The sequence below is a fragment of the Chiroxiphia lanceolata genome, chromosome 19 (genome assembly GCF_009829145.1).
Source record: "Chiroxiphia lanceolata isolate bChiLan1 chromosome 19, bChiLan1.pri, whole genome shotgun sequence".
Taxonomy (NCBI): domain Eukaryota; kingdom Metazoa; phylum Chordata; class Aves; order Passeriformes; family Pipridae; genus Chiroxiphia; species Chiroxiphia lanceolata.
The window spans coordinates 8128508-8145939 of record NC_045655.1 but is presented as its reverse complement, the minus strand read 5'-3'; the positions used below and the strand labels follow the sequence as shown (position 1 = coordinate 8145939).

General features: G+C 39.6%; 1 protein-coding gene across 5 annotated transcripts in view; it reads right to left on the bottom strand.

Moving 5' to 3' along the window:
• The window catches only part of ANKFN1 (ankyrin repeat and fibronectin type III domain containing 1), a 125395-nt gene that overhangs the window by 41439 nt on the left and 66524 nt on the right, over nucleotides 1–17432 (bottom strand). For 3 of the 5 annotated variants that reach the window (XM_032706776.1, XM_032706777.1, XM_032706778.1), the window contains 3 exons: nucleotides 12195–12405; nucleotides 7585–7779; nucleotides 5803–5916 (listed from right to left, as the gene is read on the bottom strand). In XM_032706776.1, the coding sequence (XP_032562667.1) occupies nucleotides 5803–5916; nucleotides 7585–7779; nucleotides 12195–12405 (520 nt within the window). Of the gene's footprint in view, nucleotides 1–5802; nucleotides 5917–6534; nucleotides 6608–7521; nucleotides 7780–12194; nucleotides 12406–17432 lie in introns of those variants that run through there. The other 2 variants (XM_032706779.1, XM_032706781.1) reach the window with 2 other exon arrangements.

Sequence of the window (17432 nt, the reverse complement as noted above, 5' to 3'; positions counted from 1 at the left end):
GAGCAGGGAAACTGCCTCAAACCCTTTGAAGAGATTCTGGTTTTGTTTAAGCCTTCAGTGAGGAAACATTCCCAAATCCACGAATCAAAAGACCTGCTGTATCAGGAACCTCCTTCAAGACAGAAGCTGAAGGTCTTGAGTCCCAGTGCTGCCATAAGGAATTCCCCTCTCCTGTGCTGTACCTATGGACTGGGAGCTGTAACACTCAGCCACATGCAAACAATTTTAAAAAATACTTATTAATTTTGGTAAGTCGAAGCAAATGTAAAAGGCAAAGCAATGTCTACAATTTAAAAACATTATGATATGAGCCTTTTTCCTTAGACACCAAGGCAGACAAAAGCAGAGCCTGTATGTCTGGGTTTTCTCAGGGTCATTTATCCTGAGCTGCTGTTCAAAATCCTTATAAAACACAAAGCAGGAGGAAAGAATGATTCAACCGAGTAACCAGAGTCTGATTAAGTACATTAGTTAATTACACCATCATTTAATATGTGATCTGTGTCCAAAGGTGATTTTAAATATGTAGCAAACATAAAAAATGGGAGTTTTTAAGTTTTATGTTAAATCCAGCACATACTACAGACATTGAGAGGAGCTAGAAATAGAAAGGTTTGTTTTAACTTTTATACATTTCTGTACTTGCTAGGCATAAAAATAGAAGTCAAATTGCACAGTCCTGTTAGCTACCAAAATGTAACGTGCAAATAAAGTGCCCAGGAGACCTAATAAAATGCCATAAATGAACTACTGTAAAAAATATCAGACCACACCTATTCAGCAGGATAAATTCAAATGTCTTACAAAGAAATGTATTCTCTTCTCTTTTTATGGAGCAAGAACTGTTTTGAGGAAAGAAAGAATGAGTTTCAAAATATAGAAAGGAACTTTGAATAATAAGTGAAAAGGGTTTGAAGACTAAGTTGAGTGCAGAATGATGCTCAGTTCCACCACAGACTGGAACAGGATCAGGCAGTGACACAGCATCTGCTTAGAGAGACACAGAAAAAAACCCACCATGTTTTCCAAACATGAAATGTCAGCTTTTGATGGATAAATCAAATGCATAATTACAAAACACGTGGTATGTGCTGTTTTTAGGTGCTCACAGGAACAAGCAGAAGCCCATGGGAAATGATTGGTTGGGAAAGGATTACCCCTGAGAACAAAACACGCAGAATCACACAAAATTTGTAGATAGGTTTTGTAAAATCTTTGAGGTTTTTCAATGGAAATTTTCCATTTACAGGGTGAGAAGTCAACTGAGAATCTCAAATACAGGTTTGTTTGGAGCTGCAGAGCAGATCTCAAACAGGCCCAGCCTGGTCAGGCTCCCTCACCCCTGGTCCCAGGTGCTGATCCTGAGTGCAAAGGCAGCTCCTTTAGCTGAGAATTCCACTGACAACACCAAACTGCACCAGCCTGTTCTGCACTATAACCAACCCATTTCATGCATCCACGTGAGAGCAACATCCTTTGGCTACTGCACATCTAGCCAGGACTGAACTAGTAATTTAAAGACAATCTAAATTATTCTCCTGCAAAAAAAAAATCTGAAGTGAACCAGAAATTGTCCTGGAAGAATGGAGGCAGGGAATGACCTTTTCTCAAAATTTAAGCAAGACATAACTCCTTCTTTCCTGATCTAAGCCAGTGTCATTTTTTTTCTAGGAGCTACATTGACTGAAAATAAAAACTCTTCATCCAAAAGCAATCCTAGAGGGAAGCTGGGCAGTCTTGACAAACATGAAATATTCTGCTAAAATACCAAACTAAACAAAAAGGTAACATGGGCTAAATTGGCCTAGACAGCTTAGCATCATTATCTGGAAAAAACCTTGGCATCCAAGTCCGCAGCTACATCCAAACAGAGAGAAGATTAGCTCTGTTTGCTACATCAAACATGTGTCTCTTCCTCTCTCTTCAAACATAAATAGTTCCAGGCTCTTAAATAAATTAGCTCAACTTGGGTTATACAAGCTGTTTCATTTTTTTCTCCAAAGGGGAATATAGATGTTTGTTTAAAAATTGTAAATAAAATATAAACAGAGATTTTTCCATTTCATAGTGATCCTTTCCAGTAGGTAATGATCAGCACTATGTCTGTTTTTCTCCCTTATCTTATACTTTGGGATCACAGCATTATTATGACTACTTCTGATGGGAAGTGGATGAAAAAAATTTATGCAATAAGGGGAGGTTTATCTGTGCTTATTCACCATAAAAGCAAAATAATAACCTTGTTTAAAATGCACAGAAAATAAGTGCAACAAAATTGCTTAAAATTATTTATAATTTTGCTCTCTAAAAAGAGGTGCTGCTTTGTGTGGAACATGTGAACCCTAGAAAGGCTGATTAGTGAAAGACAAGAGTTCTCAAAAGCCCTACAAGCACTTGCCACTGGGCTCGAGTGGGACTGTTCCCAGGAGTCGAGTGGTGTCTGTCTGGATTATGTTGCTGTGGGATTGTTTTTTCATGGAGCTGGTTCCAGTGGTGTAGCTCTGGGATAACAACAGCTCCTGCAGTAACCATATGATGATGTAAACAGAAAGCTCACAGAAAGCTTCAAACTGTGGCAAAGTTCTTTTGTATGTTGGCCTGGGACGTTTTGATTGTGTTTTCAAAGATGTAAAACCAAAGCCGGCCGTAAGTACCTCCAGGATGGGATGTGAAGTTTGGCTCCAGGGCACCATTAGCCAAGGGCAGGGGTTTTTCTTCTCAGTGTTACAGTGATGCTTCACATCCTCTCTAAAACTGGCTGGGCTGAGGTGTCCCTGGCTTTGAGTCTTTCTCCAGCATGGAGCAGATTATTACTGTTATTATTGATTTATGTCGGGCCTGTCTGCTTCCAGCCTCAAAACACTTTACTAAGTTACAATATACTTAGGAATCATTTCACATCAGCCACCACCACGCTGGAGCTTTCTCCTGAGGGAAGCTGAAGGGAGCCATTAGGATGGTGCCTGCAACATTAAACAACAATCCAGGAGAGGAAGTAAAGAATATTCTGGCTCCTTAAAGCAATGGCTGAGCAGAATGCAGTCACTGAGCTGCCATCCAGCTGGGACACCAAAGTCAATACCCATTCACCGTGTGTGGTTAAAATTAAATCTCCTAATGAAGTGAGATGGTTTTAGTGGTTAGAGAGTGAGTGCAAAGTATTATTCTCCTGTATTATTATTTGTAAGTTATACAGCTAACAAGGGAAAAGATCACACACAGGAAAACAGCAGACAGTTAGATAACGTTCCAAGCCCAGTTTCTAAATGACATTTGGGCAAATACAGCTTTGGAAAAAATATATTAAAAAAAAAAAAAAAGATGACACAGAAAAAAACAAAATTGGCAGTTTCTCACTGTTTTCAGGGAACTAAACTAAACTGAATTGATGTCAGTTTTTATCCCCTATAGTTCAGGTCCAGAGAAAAGAACATTATTAGCTTCTGTTAATGAGCAGGTATTCCCTAAACGCTGCTGCAAATGCTCCTGAATGTTAATTTGCTTAGAAGAAGAAATGGTAAAGTATTGAGAGGAAAAAACCCTTAAAAGCCTTTTTTTTTATTTTTTTTCCCCTGAACTAGCAAAATGCTTCGATGGTTTTCTGGACAGGAGGTTTATATATCTGACTAAAAAGATCCTCCTAAAAAGATGTTATCAAGCTCTCCTTTCAGGGCTAGTAATTGCTAACTGGTTCTAATCATTCTTGCAAATGATCATTTGAAAGGTTCATTTTATGACCCCTCAAACTAAGCACAAAGAATCTCACTCCATAATGTAATAAACAATTCCACAACCAGTGCTTAATTAATTCCCGAAAGTCACCAAAAGGAGCTATTAATGATCTTTCCTTTTTATCTAACCATAAATATGCGAGTCTCCTGGGATAATGGATTTAAAAAGAACATTCTGGCAAGACTAACTGTCAACCTGATAAAGCATAAAATGATCACCAGTGAGGGTAATTCAAAATACAGGGCAGTGCTACCTGGTCTGATTAGAAAGTTAGGTCAAGTTGGATTAAATTTCTCTGAATGTGGTGCTGACCAAAAAGAGGTCAGCACTGACATGGTACAAACCAGACTCAACTCAAATGAATAACGGAGAGAAAAATACTACAGCCCTTAGACAGTTATTTTAAAAATTAGCTCTATTTGGAAATTTGCTTTCCTGTGACAATATCAACAACCACTATAAATGGAGGGTGGGCAGTATTTCAAGGTTGTTTACAATACATGTATTACAAAAAGCAGACTGATATTTTCAAGAGAACTTTGGTGTTTCAGGAGCCCAAGTATTGTTTTCACAAGTAAATCAGGCAGTAGGAAGCCCTTAAATGAAATTTAGTTTCCTGGCAACCCAAGCCATTGCTGAAAATTAGATTTAGGCTTCTAAAGGGCTTTGATGTTTTTGAAAATCACACTTCCTGCAGCATTGCCCAGCTGACTAGGTGTAATACAGTAATTTACCTTCTACTGAAGAATAGAATCACTTTGATGGCTTCAGTGGTGTCTGGGTGGTTGGGTTTGTTTCATAGAATGTAGAAAATTATTTTGCTGGGCATAGGCAGGGATGACTGGAATTGCTGACCAGAAACAGGAGGAGGAAAGAAAGAGAATATGCCTTTTCCAAGATAAGTCCTTTGGGTGCTTTGTGCTTGATGCCAGTGGAGCCTGTGCACTGGCATGTCCCACCTTTGGAAGAGCTCCAGGAGCTTTTGGACCTCGATGCACTGGGTCTTTCTGAATTTCTCCTGCTGAAACAATCCCTGGGACATCCCCCCATGGAAACATGGAACAAACTCCCCAATCACACCCACCACACAGCCAAGGAGGGTTCTTGCTGTGGCTGTGGAAATCTGAGGTTCAAGTACCTCTGAAATGAGTTTTTCATTATTAATATGAAGAAACAAACACAAGAGGAAACATTAAGAGAGAAACTGGGGGGGAAATAACTAAGAGGACTTTTAGGGGCCTCATTCCTGACTCCCCTGGGCAGAGCAAAGAAGGCCTCAGATCCTCAGCCTCTTGACTCAGGCTCCCACTTGGAGGATAGAGGCTGTGGGTTGCTGTGCTTAGCACTGAAGAACTCACTGTTCCAAACATTTGAGAAAACCTGGAAGTTCCTTTAAACAGGAAATTTTAAAATTTCTCATTTTTGTTCTAATCTTCAATGAGACTTTTTTTCTTTTTCCTTAATGTTGGAATTTCCTGTGGAACAGAAATTCTGTTTGAAAACCATTTCTATTCAACAGGGCTATTCAGATGGAAGCATTTTCTTATTCATTCCACTTTGCAACTAACTGGTGCCACCCCAAATGTATTGCTCTTCCAAGAATGATGTGGCAGCCCTGGAATAGCTAATTAGTTGGGCTGTATGAAGCCTCTGCCAAAAGTTTCAGCTTCCAGAGGCATTCCTTTAAGGAATGGTGGTGTGGGTTTGGCTTTTGCAAGGATACACATGATTTCAGGAGCCCACAGGCACCAAAAGTTAGTTTGTGTTTTGTAACTGCTCATCTCAACCCAGTCGTTGAGCTGATGTCCTAACCACAGTGAGTCAAGCAAACTCCTTCAAAGCACTCCTGGAGAAAGCTTTTGGTTAATTTATTTTTCTTTTTTTTTTTTTCCTTAATAAAAAATCTTGTCTTTGGGGAATCTTGTAAGAAAATTCCACTTCTATGGCTATTTACTGGGAAAATAAATTCAAGCACTACTTGCATTGTAATATAATCCCTTGTAGATAAATACTTAACCCTCCAATTTTTGTACATTGTTAAGGGAAATGAAAGATGTCTAAATCCAGTACCTTTATACTTGGTCACCACAGCTGAGTTGACACTCAGAGGTTCTTGGAAGGTGACAGTGAGTGATGTACTGCTTGTTACCATGAGACAGACATTGGTTGGCGCCTCAGGGGCTCCTGGGAGAGAAGAGAAAACATCAGCTCTTCAGCACAACAAATCCTATTCAAACAATGTTTCTGGGTCTTCAAAGAACCCACTGAAAATCACCCTGCAATTGTGAGCTTCGGGTTGTAGGTGTTTGTGCTCTCTGCCTTTTGAGCATTTTAATTAGTGCCCCTGCTAACAATATCCTGCAGACACCATTTGTTTCTATCATGGTTTTTTTGGCTCCTTTCAGTTAAAAATATCTTCCTGCATATATGTAACCCAATAAAACAGATTCATGCTAATTATGTCAATGAAAAGCCCCTATAAATCTCTTGGGGTGGATAGGAGGAGAGAGAAAGGACAAAACCACAAAGAGCTAATTAAACCTTTATGGTTTCACTAGCAAACACAAATTTATCAAATAGCAGAAAACATTTTTACATTATTGTGATTCAAAAATTGCAAATTCCACAAGTGTTTCTGTGTAATAGTTCCAAAATACTGTTGTCAATTGAGGCCTAACATTTTGATTTAAAAAAAGAAAAAAAAAGCTTAATTCACAGAATATCAATCAGACTCAATTCAGAAATCAAATACATAATGTCATGACTTACTGCTGGGATTGATTTAAAAAATCAGTATATTACCTTTCACTACTGCTGCATTTCCTGTATTTAGTATCTAATAGAGGGAGCACTACATCTGTCTTGAGGAAGTAACCTTAGAATACAATAAATTTGGGGAAATTATTTGTAAGTACATTTATATAAAGATGGTTGTAAAAATGTTAATGGCAATGATTGTATTTCATCAAATAGGATACAGCTAAAAGATCTGCATGTGAAACAATTCAGTCCTGTTTAGTCCTTCCCATGGGCCCAAATTTCCATTTACTTTGGGTACACACTCGTACGAGTGTTTAAAGTGACTCAGTTTGTGACTGTGCTGATGAAGTGGATACCAAGTGGTTTTCAAAATTAAGACTAAATTTTTGCAATATTTATATGCAAAATGAAATTTCATTGTTTGACCAAATGTTTAGAACAATTCTGTTACAAAACAGGAAAAGTGTTTGTGAAAATAATGAAATTATAGCTGAGAAAAGGACAACATCCTCATCCCTCTTCCTGCCTATTCATGTGTCCTTTTATAGTCATCTGGTTTTAAACTCTGAAGATGTTAAATGAGATCCAGGAGTAAATGTGAAGTAAGGACAGCATCATTACACCCCAAACCAGGAGTCTGGAGGTCTCATCAGTTTATGCAGCCCACTCTTGAGGAGATAAGTGCTTGTTGCCCTCAGATATTTGGTCCTTTACTGTTCTAACATCAATTCCCTTCCCAGTCTTGGAAAGGCCTCAGTTTTCCCTCCCTGACATTTTCAGTGCTGTGAGGATCAGTCAGTGAGAGCACCTTTGGGGGGGTCAGTCAGTGAGAGAACCTTTGGGGGGTCAATCAGTGAGAGCACCTTTGGAAGGGTCAGTCAATGAAGCACCTTTGGGGGGGTCAGTCAGTGAGGACACCTTTGGGGGGGTCAGTCAGTGAAAGCACCTTTGGAAGGGTCAGTCAATGAAGCACCTTTGGGGGGGTCAGTCAGTGAGAGCACCTTTGGGAGGGTCAGTCAGTGAGAGCACCTTTGCAGGATGTTCTCAGCTGTAGGGTTTAGGTGGAGAATTTTGGCCCCCTCTCTCACTCACGGGCGTGTTCGTAGCCGGCCTTCATGCGCTGGTAGAGCCTGGACCTCCACTCCCAGGCCTTCAGCTGCTTCTCCCTCTCCGAGGTGTCGGTGCCCAGCCCTTCGCTCCCCACCTGTGCAGACAGTTCAGTCACTCTCTGCTGGGCCTCCTGGACCAACGTGCTCAGATGCACCGACCTGCTTTCCATGTCAACAACTGCCAAGAAAAGGGGGGGGGGGGAAAGTATTTTCTTGGTGGCGACAAAATTCTGCAAAGCACATATAAGGGCAAATCCTTGAACGCTCTGCTTTCCAGTAGTTATCTTGTCATCAAGTGGATTAGAGCCAATTTATACCACTTAAAGATCTGGCCCCTTAAGTGGAATTAGCAACATGAATAAATTTAGCACATTTTTTTTCTGCTGGTATTTCTCATATGCTTAAAAATGTCTTAATTAGACTGAAATTGCATATGTGTTTTAACTTGGTGGGATATGAAAACCAAACTAAAGTAATAACCTCTCTCTCTCCAACCCCTGCTTTGCCATAATATCATAAGCTTTCACAAAATAAAAAAAAAAAAAATTGTACTGGTTATAGACACATACAATATACAAACCTCTACAAGCAGAGAGCTAATTGACAAAATTAAGAATGAGAGTTTTGTGCCTGAGGGCCACAGCTGGCCGAGAATGGATCCCTTTCCAGGATTTCGTTGTGCCAGTTTTGCCCAGGTAATACCTAATTAGTCCTCTGAACAGGCAGTGAGCAGCATGAGACACGGAGATTTTTTTTTCTCCAGTGCTCAGGGTAATTTTAATTTAATGTTTAGCAGTTCAGATTGCCTGTATGAACTGCTGTGGGCTACATAAAGGTGAAAATGAAGATCACATAGGTTACAAAATAAAATAGGATTGATTTTATCCCAAGTCCACAAGACTGCCCTAAACCAGATTATAAAACCTCCCTGATTATACAGTGAAGTGTGGTGAATCAAGTCATATTTTCGGAGCCGCTCTTTGCCTAAAATTGTTCAAACAATTTGCAGTTTGGAAAATAGGACTTGCAACATTGTTTAATCTCAAAAGAAATGCAAGTACTGATCAGATGTTCAATATGCAGGAAATTGTGTACAGGAGAAGAAATACTGAAATCACAGGAAGTAATTGGTGTCTGGTGTTTTTGCAGAAGAGCTCTGAGACAGTCTTAATTTAAAAGGCCTCTGTTTACCAAAACCAGTGCCCTACCACATGCAGCTTCTCTTAGCAGTGGTGGGGGCTTGCTGTGTAGGGACAGCTCTTGTTTCCCCAAGGATTTCACAGGAACAGCAGGAATCTTGCACAGGCTGCACTGAGCACTCGCACAAGTCAGACATTTCTGAAAACATCAAATTGTACCAGATAAAGCACCGAGGCTCTGACAGGTTTTTGACATCAAAACACCACAGGAGCAAATATGTCTGCAGATATGAATGTGCTATTTCCAAACTGGGATCATATGGGACAAATCAGATTGGAAAGGACCTCCTCTAGTCCAACCATCTTGTTCAAAATAGGCTCAGCCAAGAGGTCAGACCAAGTTACTGAAGGCATTATCCAGTCTGGTCTTGAAAACTTTCCAGGATGGATGAAAGCTTTACATCAACTCTAGGCAACCTGTTCTAGTGCTTCCCCATCCTTATGGTGAAAAGAGTGTTTGTTTTATCCAATCTGAACTTCTTATTTTAACTTTTCCCTCTGTCTCTCATAATTGACAGTCAAAGTTTAGCAGAGTCTGAGAAAAACCCTATGGACTGCTGTGAAAACTGCTCCGGGATCTCTAAAGCCACAGGAGGAGAGCAAAGAATTACTGACACCTCTGACATCCAAAGGGTTGTTTTTGAAGAATGTTTGTCTCTAAGACTTTGCTTTCAGAAGCTGGCTTGCAGCCATCCTTCTTAAGTTGGATCATTCTTCATCTGGACATCAGGGACATATGGGCAGGCTCCCTGGAATCTGCTGCTATCCTCAGAACTGCTGGTTTACTGGGAGGCCAAAGGTGATAGGATTTCCTGGATCCATGCCTACAATAAGTGTGCAACACATCTGACAGCACAACAGGACTGGGGAAGGAGATTTTATGTGCCAGAACTTCAGGTGATTGAGAATTGGCAGTGGCTCAAGTTCTCACCAAGGATCTGGCTCTATCTGTTTAATCAAGATTCACATTTGTCAGGTCTTGGAAACGTGTCCAATCAGCCAGTGGGAATTTTAATCTTATTTTTCATTTGGGTTCACATGAACAAGCGAAACCATGAGTATATGATGAATAAGAGTAACTGAAAAGGTAACACAGTGGACTTTGCCTCCTCTCCAGCTAAATTAGTGTTTTAAATGCTGTACTCTCTGACTTCAGTGACTTTGTGTTTAAAAGATGTTGGGTTCCTGTTAAGATTTGTACAATCTGAGATCCATGTGGAGATGAAGATCACAGTTTTACTTTCTGTTGCTTTATCTGCTGCTGTTCCTGTTCCAGGCAGAAATCCAGGGGATACAGATGGAATTTATCTGTCCTCCAGATCCTCTTTTCTACAGCATTAGGTTGGGGGCTATAATGAGATTTCAGCTGGATCACTACACCTAACATAGTGGCAGAGCAAGAGTTTTCTCTGTAGGAAGCATTTGGAATGGGGAGTTCCTCTGTCTTGCAGCCTCCCAGCTCTGTGCATCTGTCCTGTACAGTTCTAATCAGATCAAGAGATGCTTGTGTGCAGTCCCAAAATTGGGTGAGTCAGGATTTTACCCTCCCATTGAGCTCAACTGCCCACCACAGAGAAATGGAAATGCTCCTGCTGGGTGCTGGGTCATGTTCTTGCAGCCCTGAGATGAGACAAACAGAACAGATTTCATTTGAGCAGGGTTGGTTAAGTACAGAAAGCAGATACAAAGTGACTGGGATCAGTTCCACAAGAATGAAGCCACGTACAAAGGTGCTGTGACCCCTTGTTTTGAGGGCTGAAAATAACTTTGTGCATTTTGCTCTCAAGTAGCAACTGCAAACCCTTCAGGTAAGAAACCCAAACCAAACAATCGTTTGCTTTTTATTGAGAATGCTTCATCCATTATTTCAATCAGAAAAACTAAAAATCAAGATAAGTGAAGTGGAAATTTGGTGGGTATATTTTGAAATGGAAATGAGGTGGTTATATATTCATATTCTCTGTGTTCATAGGCATGTTTGCATTAATTACAGGAAATGAATACTAATTTATGATTGCCCCTGCTCGCCATCAGACTGCATTTATTTACAGATGAGGTCAATGAAAAATTAGTTTAGTCTTTTTTACTGCTGTTTAGAACACTCAAGACTGTGTTTTCCTCTAGATTTGTCATGGTTAATGAATGTTGCTTCAGCAGTCAATCATGTACTCTAAATGCTGTCACACTTTTTTTTAAAGCCTCAGTCATGAACCATGACAGAAAAATAAACAAATAAATATAAAACTAAAAAACTCTTTTCACTGAGCAGCTACACTATGCAAAAATCTCCAGGGAAGGTTAAAGGAGGCCAGAATAAATGATAATATAAGTGCTGTGGATATAGAAAAGCAATAAAGGTGTACCAACACTGAGGGTCTGGCAAAAAAACTCAACATGCACATGCACACACACTCTGCAGTGAAAAAACTGGCAATGTTAGTAGCCTCAAGGTGCAATTTCCTGGAGCACTGAGATTGACATGCCAGCACTAAATGTTGTTAATTTAACTAACTTCAAATTAATGGCAGAGTCTGCAGTGGCCGAACCCCTCAAACACAGTCTCATTATAGCCTTGCTGGGAATGTCCTAAATATAGGCATTGACAGTTTAAACAAATTCTCATACATCGGGGTATTTTTAGACCCAAGTAAGGCGTCAGAGTTTGTGTCATGGTATAGGGTTGATTAATTGGGTTGGTAAGTCACCCTCCAACCCGCAAATTGGGCATAAAAGGGCCCACGAAGGAATACAAAGAAGTTTTATAAGTACAATATGTAGTTATGAGCAATATCGGTATTCCAGTGAAGTGAGAAGGTTTGCTTTGTGTTTAGGTTTTCTCTGGTTCGGTAGAACTTTGAGAGACTCATTTAAGTGGGATTTTAGGCCATTTGAAGATGAGGAGTGAGGATTCTTTGGGTAATGGAAATGATAGATTTCAACGCAGCCGGTCTCCTGAAGGCAGCACAGCCAAAATCAAAAGCATAATCAAAATAAACCAAAGTCTAGACAACCCATCGTCCTTTCATTTTTGATAACAAACTCTTCATTGCAGGCCATGATCTTTGAGTCACTCAGTCCCTGTTTCTGTACTTTTAAAGATTTTTTTTCTCAGTGTTGGTATTAACTCAGCTGGCCAGTGTTAATCACATTAGAAGCTCAACCTGATTCATCACTTGGTGTATCTGAGATAGAGAACAAAAATATCTCCTGAGCGTGCATTCAACAAGCAGATATTGCTGTAAACATCCCCCAGAACTGTGGTACTGTGCTGGTATAATCACCTTTATCATAAAACCAGGCAATTTTGGTGTGTCATGTAATTACTTTCCCCAAACCACAGCAAACTTGATCTCTTACAGGCAATTATCTAAGTCAATTTGTGTTCTTTACTTACAGTGTGGGCTTTCCTTTGCCCCAACGTGCAGAAGGGTCTTAGCAATAGGGACATTATTTGTCAAAATGGCAATATCCAGAGGAGTCAGTCCCTCACTGTTTGGTGTGTTCAGGTCCAGTTCCTCCAGTGTGTATTGATAAAGAAGAATCTGAACAGCATCCAGATCCTGCTGTTCCACGGCCTCAAACATTGCTTCATTGCACTGGAAATTCTGTGTAGCAATGAGAACAGAAATTCAGTAAAATTCTTTAACTGTTAGTGCCTTAAAAATAAATGGAGAAGATTTGTGTTTTGTGAGATTGCTATAAAATATTGATCCTCCAGCCCCAACTTAGGTTCAGCTAGAAGAATGGCAATTGTTTGCTGCAGAATTGGGCTTGGCCTACTTGACCTTGCTTCAGCTCTATAGGAAGATTCAAGTGAGGTTCAAACCCATATGAAACAAACCCATGCTTGTTTAGACATCTGTCCTGTAATCAAATTATATGAGCAACATCATGTGTTTTCAGCGTGAAAACAAGATTTCGTGTGAAATGGTTTTGGCAGAGTCTTGGACTACTGAGTTTTCAAACTGAAAATTTAAAGTAAAAATCTACAAACTCAGGTGATCAAAATCTGAATCAAACAAGCTATTCTGGAGGAAAATCTTCCCAGTTCCAGTGTGAGCCAGCAATAGGTATTGACCATTTTACCACCTCAATCATTTATAGGTGTTTGTATTATTGTGTTTAAGTTGTAACCAGAAGAAGCTTTGAAATACATAAAAGGATGTAGAAATGAGACTGAAAAAATTGACTGCCCCTCAAGCAGGGAGAACCACTGAACCTTTTCCTTAGCAACATCAAGGAGATAAAAGAATGGTGTAACACAAAGGCACCTGTTGTTCCTTAATTGAGCTGGGGAGAAGCAGGTGCAGGAGAGTAGCATGGCCTGCAGGTTTCTGTTATGAGAACATCCTTCTGGAGCTACAGTAATGACATGTTATTTGCCAAGATTCTTTACATTCTCTCCCAGTGTCCCATTGCCATAATTAGCCAATAGGGTTTTTTCCCCTCTTTGGAATGAATTAGTAGGAGCAAGAGGCCCAGCCAGGCAAGGAGGGCTCAGCATGCAGAGGAACTGAGATCTCTGTAGGTGTGTTGTGCTCCTGGGCAGAGCTAAAGAAATGCAAGGATCAGAGAGCAACTCATCCAGATACGTGATGTGAACCAGCTCCCTGTGTCCTGAAACCACATGGAGGGATCACAGAGAAAATCCTTATCACAGAATGTATTCTTTATTTTATAAAATAAATATGAAATAGAAACCATCTTCTAGTGTGATTAGAAATCAACATTTCAACCACATGAAAACTTCGTTTTCTTTTTTGAATTGATGTAGTTTTGTTTGGCAGATCCCTGTCTGAGTTTTGCTCTCAGTGAAATGGCACTTTTTGAAAGAGCACTGACCTGCTGGAATATGTTTTGTCTCCTAAAATTCATGGGCTAATGGTTTGCAAGCAGTTCTGGGAACTACAGTCCACAGCTACACCCTGGAATTTGATGGTTCTAGAGTGTTTTTTTCAGTTGTGCTTGAAGTTGAAAGTGTCTTCAGATGTTCCTAGGCCTCACAGAGATCTCCTGGTCAACTGTTTGGTATGTGAAGTATTGGTGCCACACTCAGAAATTGCAAAGATCACGTTATCTGAAAGTTTTAATATGGACCCCACCTGTGCAGGATATTGGGGATCAGCAGAACAGGAGGACAGACGTACATTAAATGACCTTTACCCAAAATTGCCAGTATAGAGAAATGAGATTCCCATGTTAAATGGCTGTCTAAGGATGAGAGGAACTATGCAGTAATAAAGCAATTCTGGGACAGTAGTGCTGACTTGGGAATCTCCCTTTTAGACACTGAAGTACAAGGCAGCTCATGCTGGAGAAATATTTTTTCCGTAGATTTCCACGCAGAATAAAAAGATACTGCCTAAAACATCAGTGCTAATCCCGGGGCTCTGTCAAATTCTTGGGGTTGAGATTCTTCTCTGCATTGTAAGATTCTGATTTAATTTTATTATCAAATATTTAGACCACATTTCAGTGTTAGGTGTAAGATAAAAACCTCAGGAAAAGGGGGAGTTGAATGGTGAGCAGCTCGATTTATCACTCTTTATCCACCACTGTTCAAGAAAAAAGATCTTCTCTGAGGACATGCAGTGTCATTAGTGAGAGCACATGTCCAGAAAATGTTAGCAAAGAAGACAGCACGTATCTCTTTTATTATAAAGTGAAACTTAAAAAATGACAGAACTTTTTACTGCAATGCAGCAATATTTCTTTGCCTTCCAGTAGCTCCACACATCTGATGTCTTGCTTATACAACATCTTATAATCTTGATATCAGAGAACCTTCCTCTTATTCTGGTGTTTTGCCCCTACTCTGAAACATGAAGTGATCTGGCTAGAGGTTAAAAGAATTTTAAGTAATTTTAATTATAGTTAAAAAATATTTTAATTAATGGTATGATTCTGATACTTGCTGTATATCATCAGCTCCTATTACTGATATTGGAAGTTCTTCTCTGCTGTTGTTTATGGAAATACAGGATAATTTTGCTTCAGAATAATTTGCATTTTGATCCAATCAGAAAACCAGCAAAATCATATTACTCTTGTAACTGATCCCAGCAAGGAAAATCTACTTATTTAGCAGTAAATTAATCAAGAGCTTATTACAAAGGGAATTTGTTGAAGGAAACTAAATTACTGCATTAGTCTGCATTTCTTTTAGTTAAGTTCATTTTTGGAAACCGTCTGAGAGCAGAGCAAAAAGGTAAAGCTGGTGATATTACTGAGTGACAGGAAAGTAGTTACTTCTCTGTTCACATTTTCCTTTCTGTGGCAATGGGTACACACATGGTTTCTCCCTTTTTTTATTTTTTAATAAAAAACCAGAATAGTAATTCTCTTTTAATTGGCTTTACATATGTGCACAAAAGTTAAATGAGTTAACATTTGTGGAGTGCTACCCTAAGTGCTCAGTACCATTATTTGGCTCTAATTCTAACTTGGTGTGAAACTCAGAAAATCTTGTGCTACATCTCAGGAGTTTCTTGCATTATATAAAACAAAAATTCCCTGCTACATAATAAAAAAATAAGAGATGGTTAACTTTGGTATTACAGCTGACATTAACTCAAATTATGGCTTTCAAAAGCATTTGGTCCTTTTCAAATATATATATACCCACTTTAACAACAGATATTACCTATCTGACTGATTATTGTAGAATTATTTTAAAAACTTTGATTTAAATTTTTTTTAATTCAGTTATCAAGATTTAGACCTGCCTAGATGCCTTTCAAAATGCATCTTTTGGATTTTTGCTTGCCAAGTGAAATACTTGAAGTATTTGTGAAATTTTGGCCCTAAGTAAGTTGCTGAACAGAATCTAAGCACATGTTTAAGTTAATTTGTCATAAACACTCTTGCCAACTAACCTGTTGGCAAGACTGCTTCACCAAAAGAGAAAAAAATAAAAGCAAATTTCTATTTCTTCATTTCATTAGAAATCTGATTGAAAAAGCTGCCCTGATTTAAATGAGAAGCAGAGCATGAGTATTATAAGCTACTTTATCCAGTTCAAACAATTATGAGACCAAATTGCAAATATCAGCTTTTCCAAATGAACAATTCAGACACAAGCAATAGGCTGAAATATGTTGGCAAGTCTTGTGACTCCAAAGAGTGTAAAAACTTGGGAACTGTGAGATGGCCTTTCTAGCCCCCATGTGTGCACCCCTCATGCTCAGAGCAGTGCACATCTGACCCTGCTGGAGCTTTTTCACTCAAAAACATCCTGGAGAGGCAGCAAAATATCTGCTACATCTTCAGCCTTGCCAGGGAACTGCCCCATTTGGAAGTTTGCATCTGCCAAGTCCAGAAAAATACTCTACACACCTGACCAACTTTTCCCCAACTATTTGCTTTCACACAGAAAACAGAAATGTATTTGAAGATTATATGGTTTTCTGCAAAAAGCTGATCATATTCTATGTAAAAGGCTCTCCAGTGTTGCAGTGTTTTTCAGACTTCTGCAGCCCAAGGATAAGAAATCCAAACAGGGGTAAGGGGCAATATCTTCAAACCCAAGTGCTCAATTTTAGTCCAGCTGGTATTGTCACAAATACCAGCAAAAGCCTTCTGATTTCTGCCTCCATTTACATTTACTAGATAACTTTCTTCTGCTCTGAAAGGACAAAAGCACTGAATTCAAAGAGAAACTGAATCACAGTTACAAGTGATTGGGAGAAATTTAGGGGCAGTTTTTACATTGCTTTTTCCTTGACTCAGCCCTGCAGCCTCTAATCATTAGCTGGACAGCTGTGCTATGTGATTAATTTATTTAGGTGTTACTCTGATGCACAAATGTATATACTGAAAAGAACTACAGTATTGCTTTGCAGTAAGTAATAACCATGTTCCAGTAAGTGATTCAGTGCCAGAGTGTTTAGAAATGCAATCTTATGTAGCTTAATTAAAATGAAGTGCCCCTTTCAAGCTATTTGCTCTAGGTTTGACTGAAAAAGTCCACTATGTGCTACTGGAGTTGGAAAAAGTGGTAAAGTAGTTTCTGCAAAGACTTGTTTTGATAAACATGAGTTCAAGAATAAAGCTATTTTGGGACATTGCTATGTCTGCAGCAAGACAACAATTTACTGAATGGAAAGTGTTGCACAGCAAGAGAGAGTGGAAAGAAAACTCTTCACTAGCCAAACCTGAAAGAAAACAAATTCTAACAAATGTTGTTCACTTGTCTGGAGACATGATTTTACTCATCGACTTCGCTCTGGGGCACAGAAACTCAGTGATCAGAAAATACATCAGTCAGCAACTTGACCTGGAATATTTCCACCCCTCGATATTTATTTCTATAGAAAACTGGGAAAACAACAAGCAGGGTGGATAGAATGGGATCCCAAACCTCTTGAGTTGAGTGGGAATGTGTTCACTGAGTGTTGTGGACACCAGCTCAGCCCCCGGACTGGCAGGACCTACAGGTACCTCTGCTCGCTGTGGGTCAGCAGTGATAAAGGCTGTGACACCCCCAGGACAGTGGGGTGGGCTGGGGAAACAAGGTGAGCACAAGTAAGTCTGTATCTCATTATACACCACCCACCTCACCAGGTGAGATCGAGTGTCACAGCCAGGACTGACTGAACAGGCACTCCCAGCATGTGACGGATCTGGAGCGAGG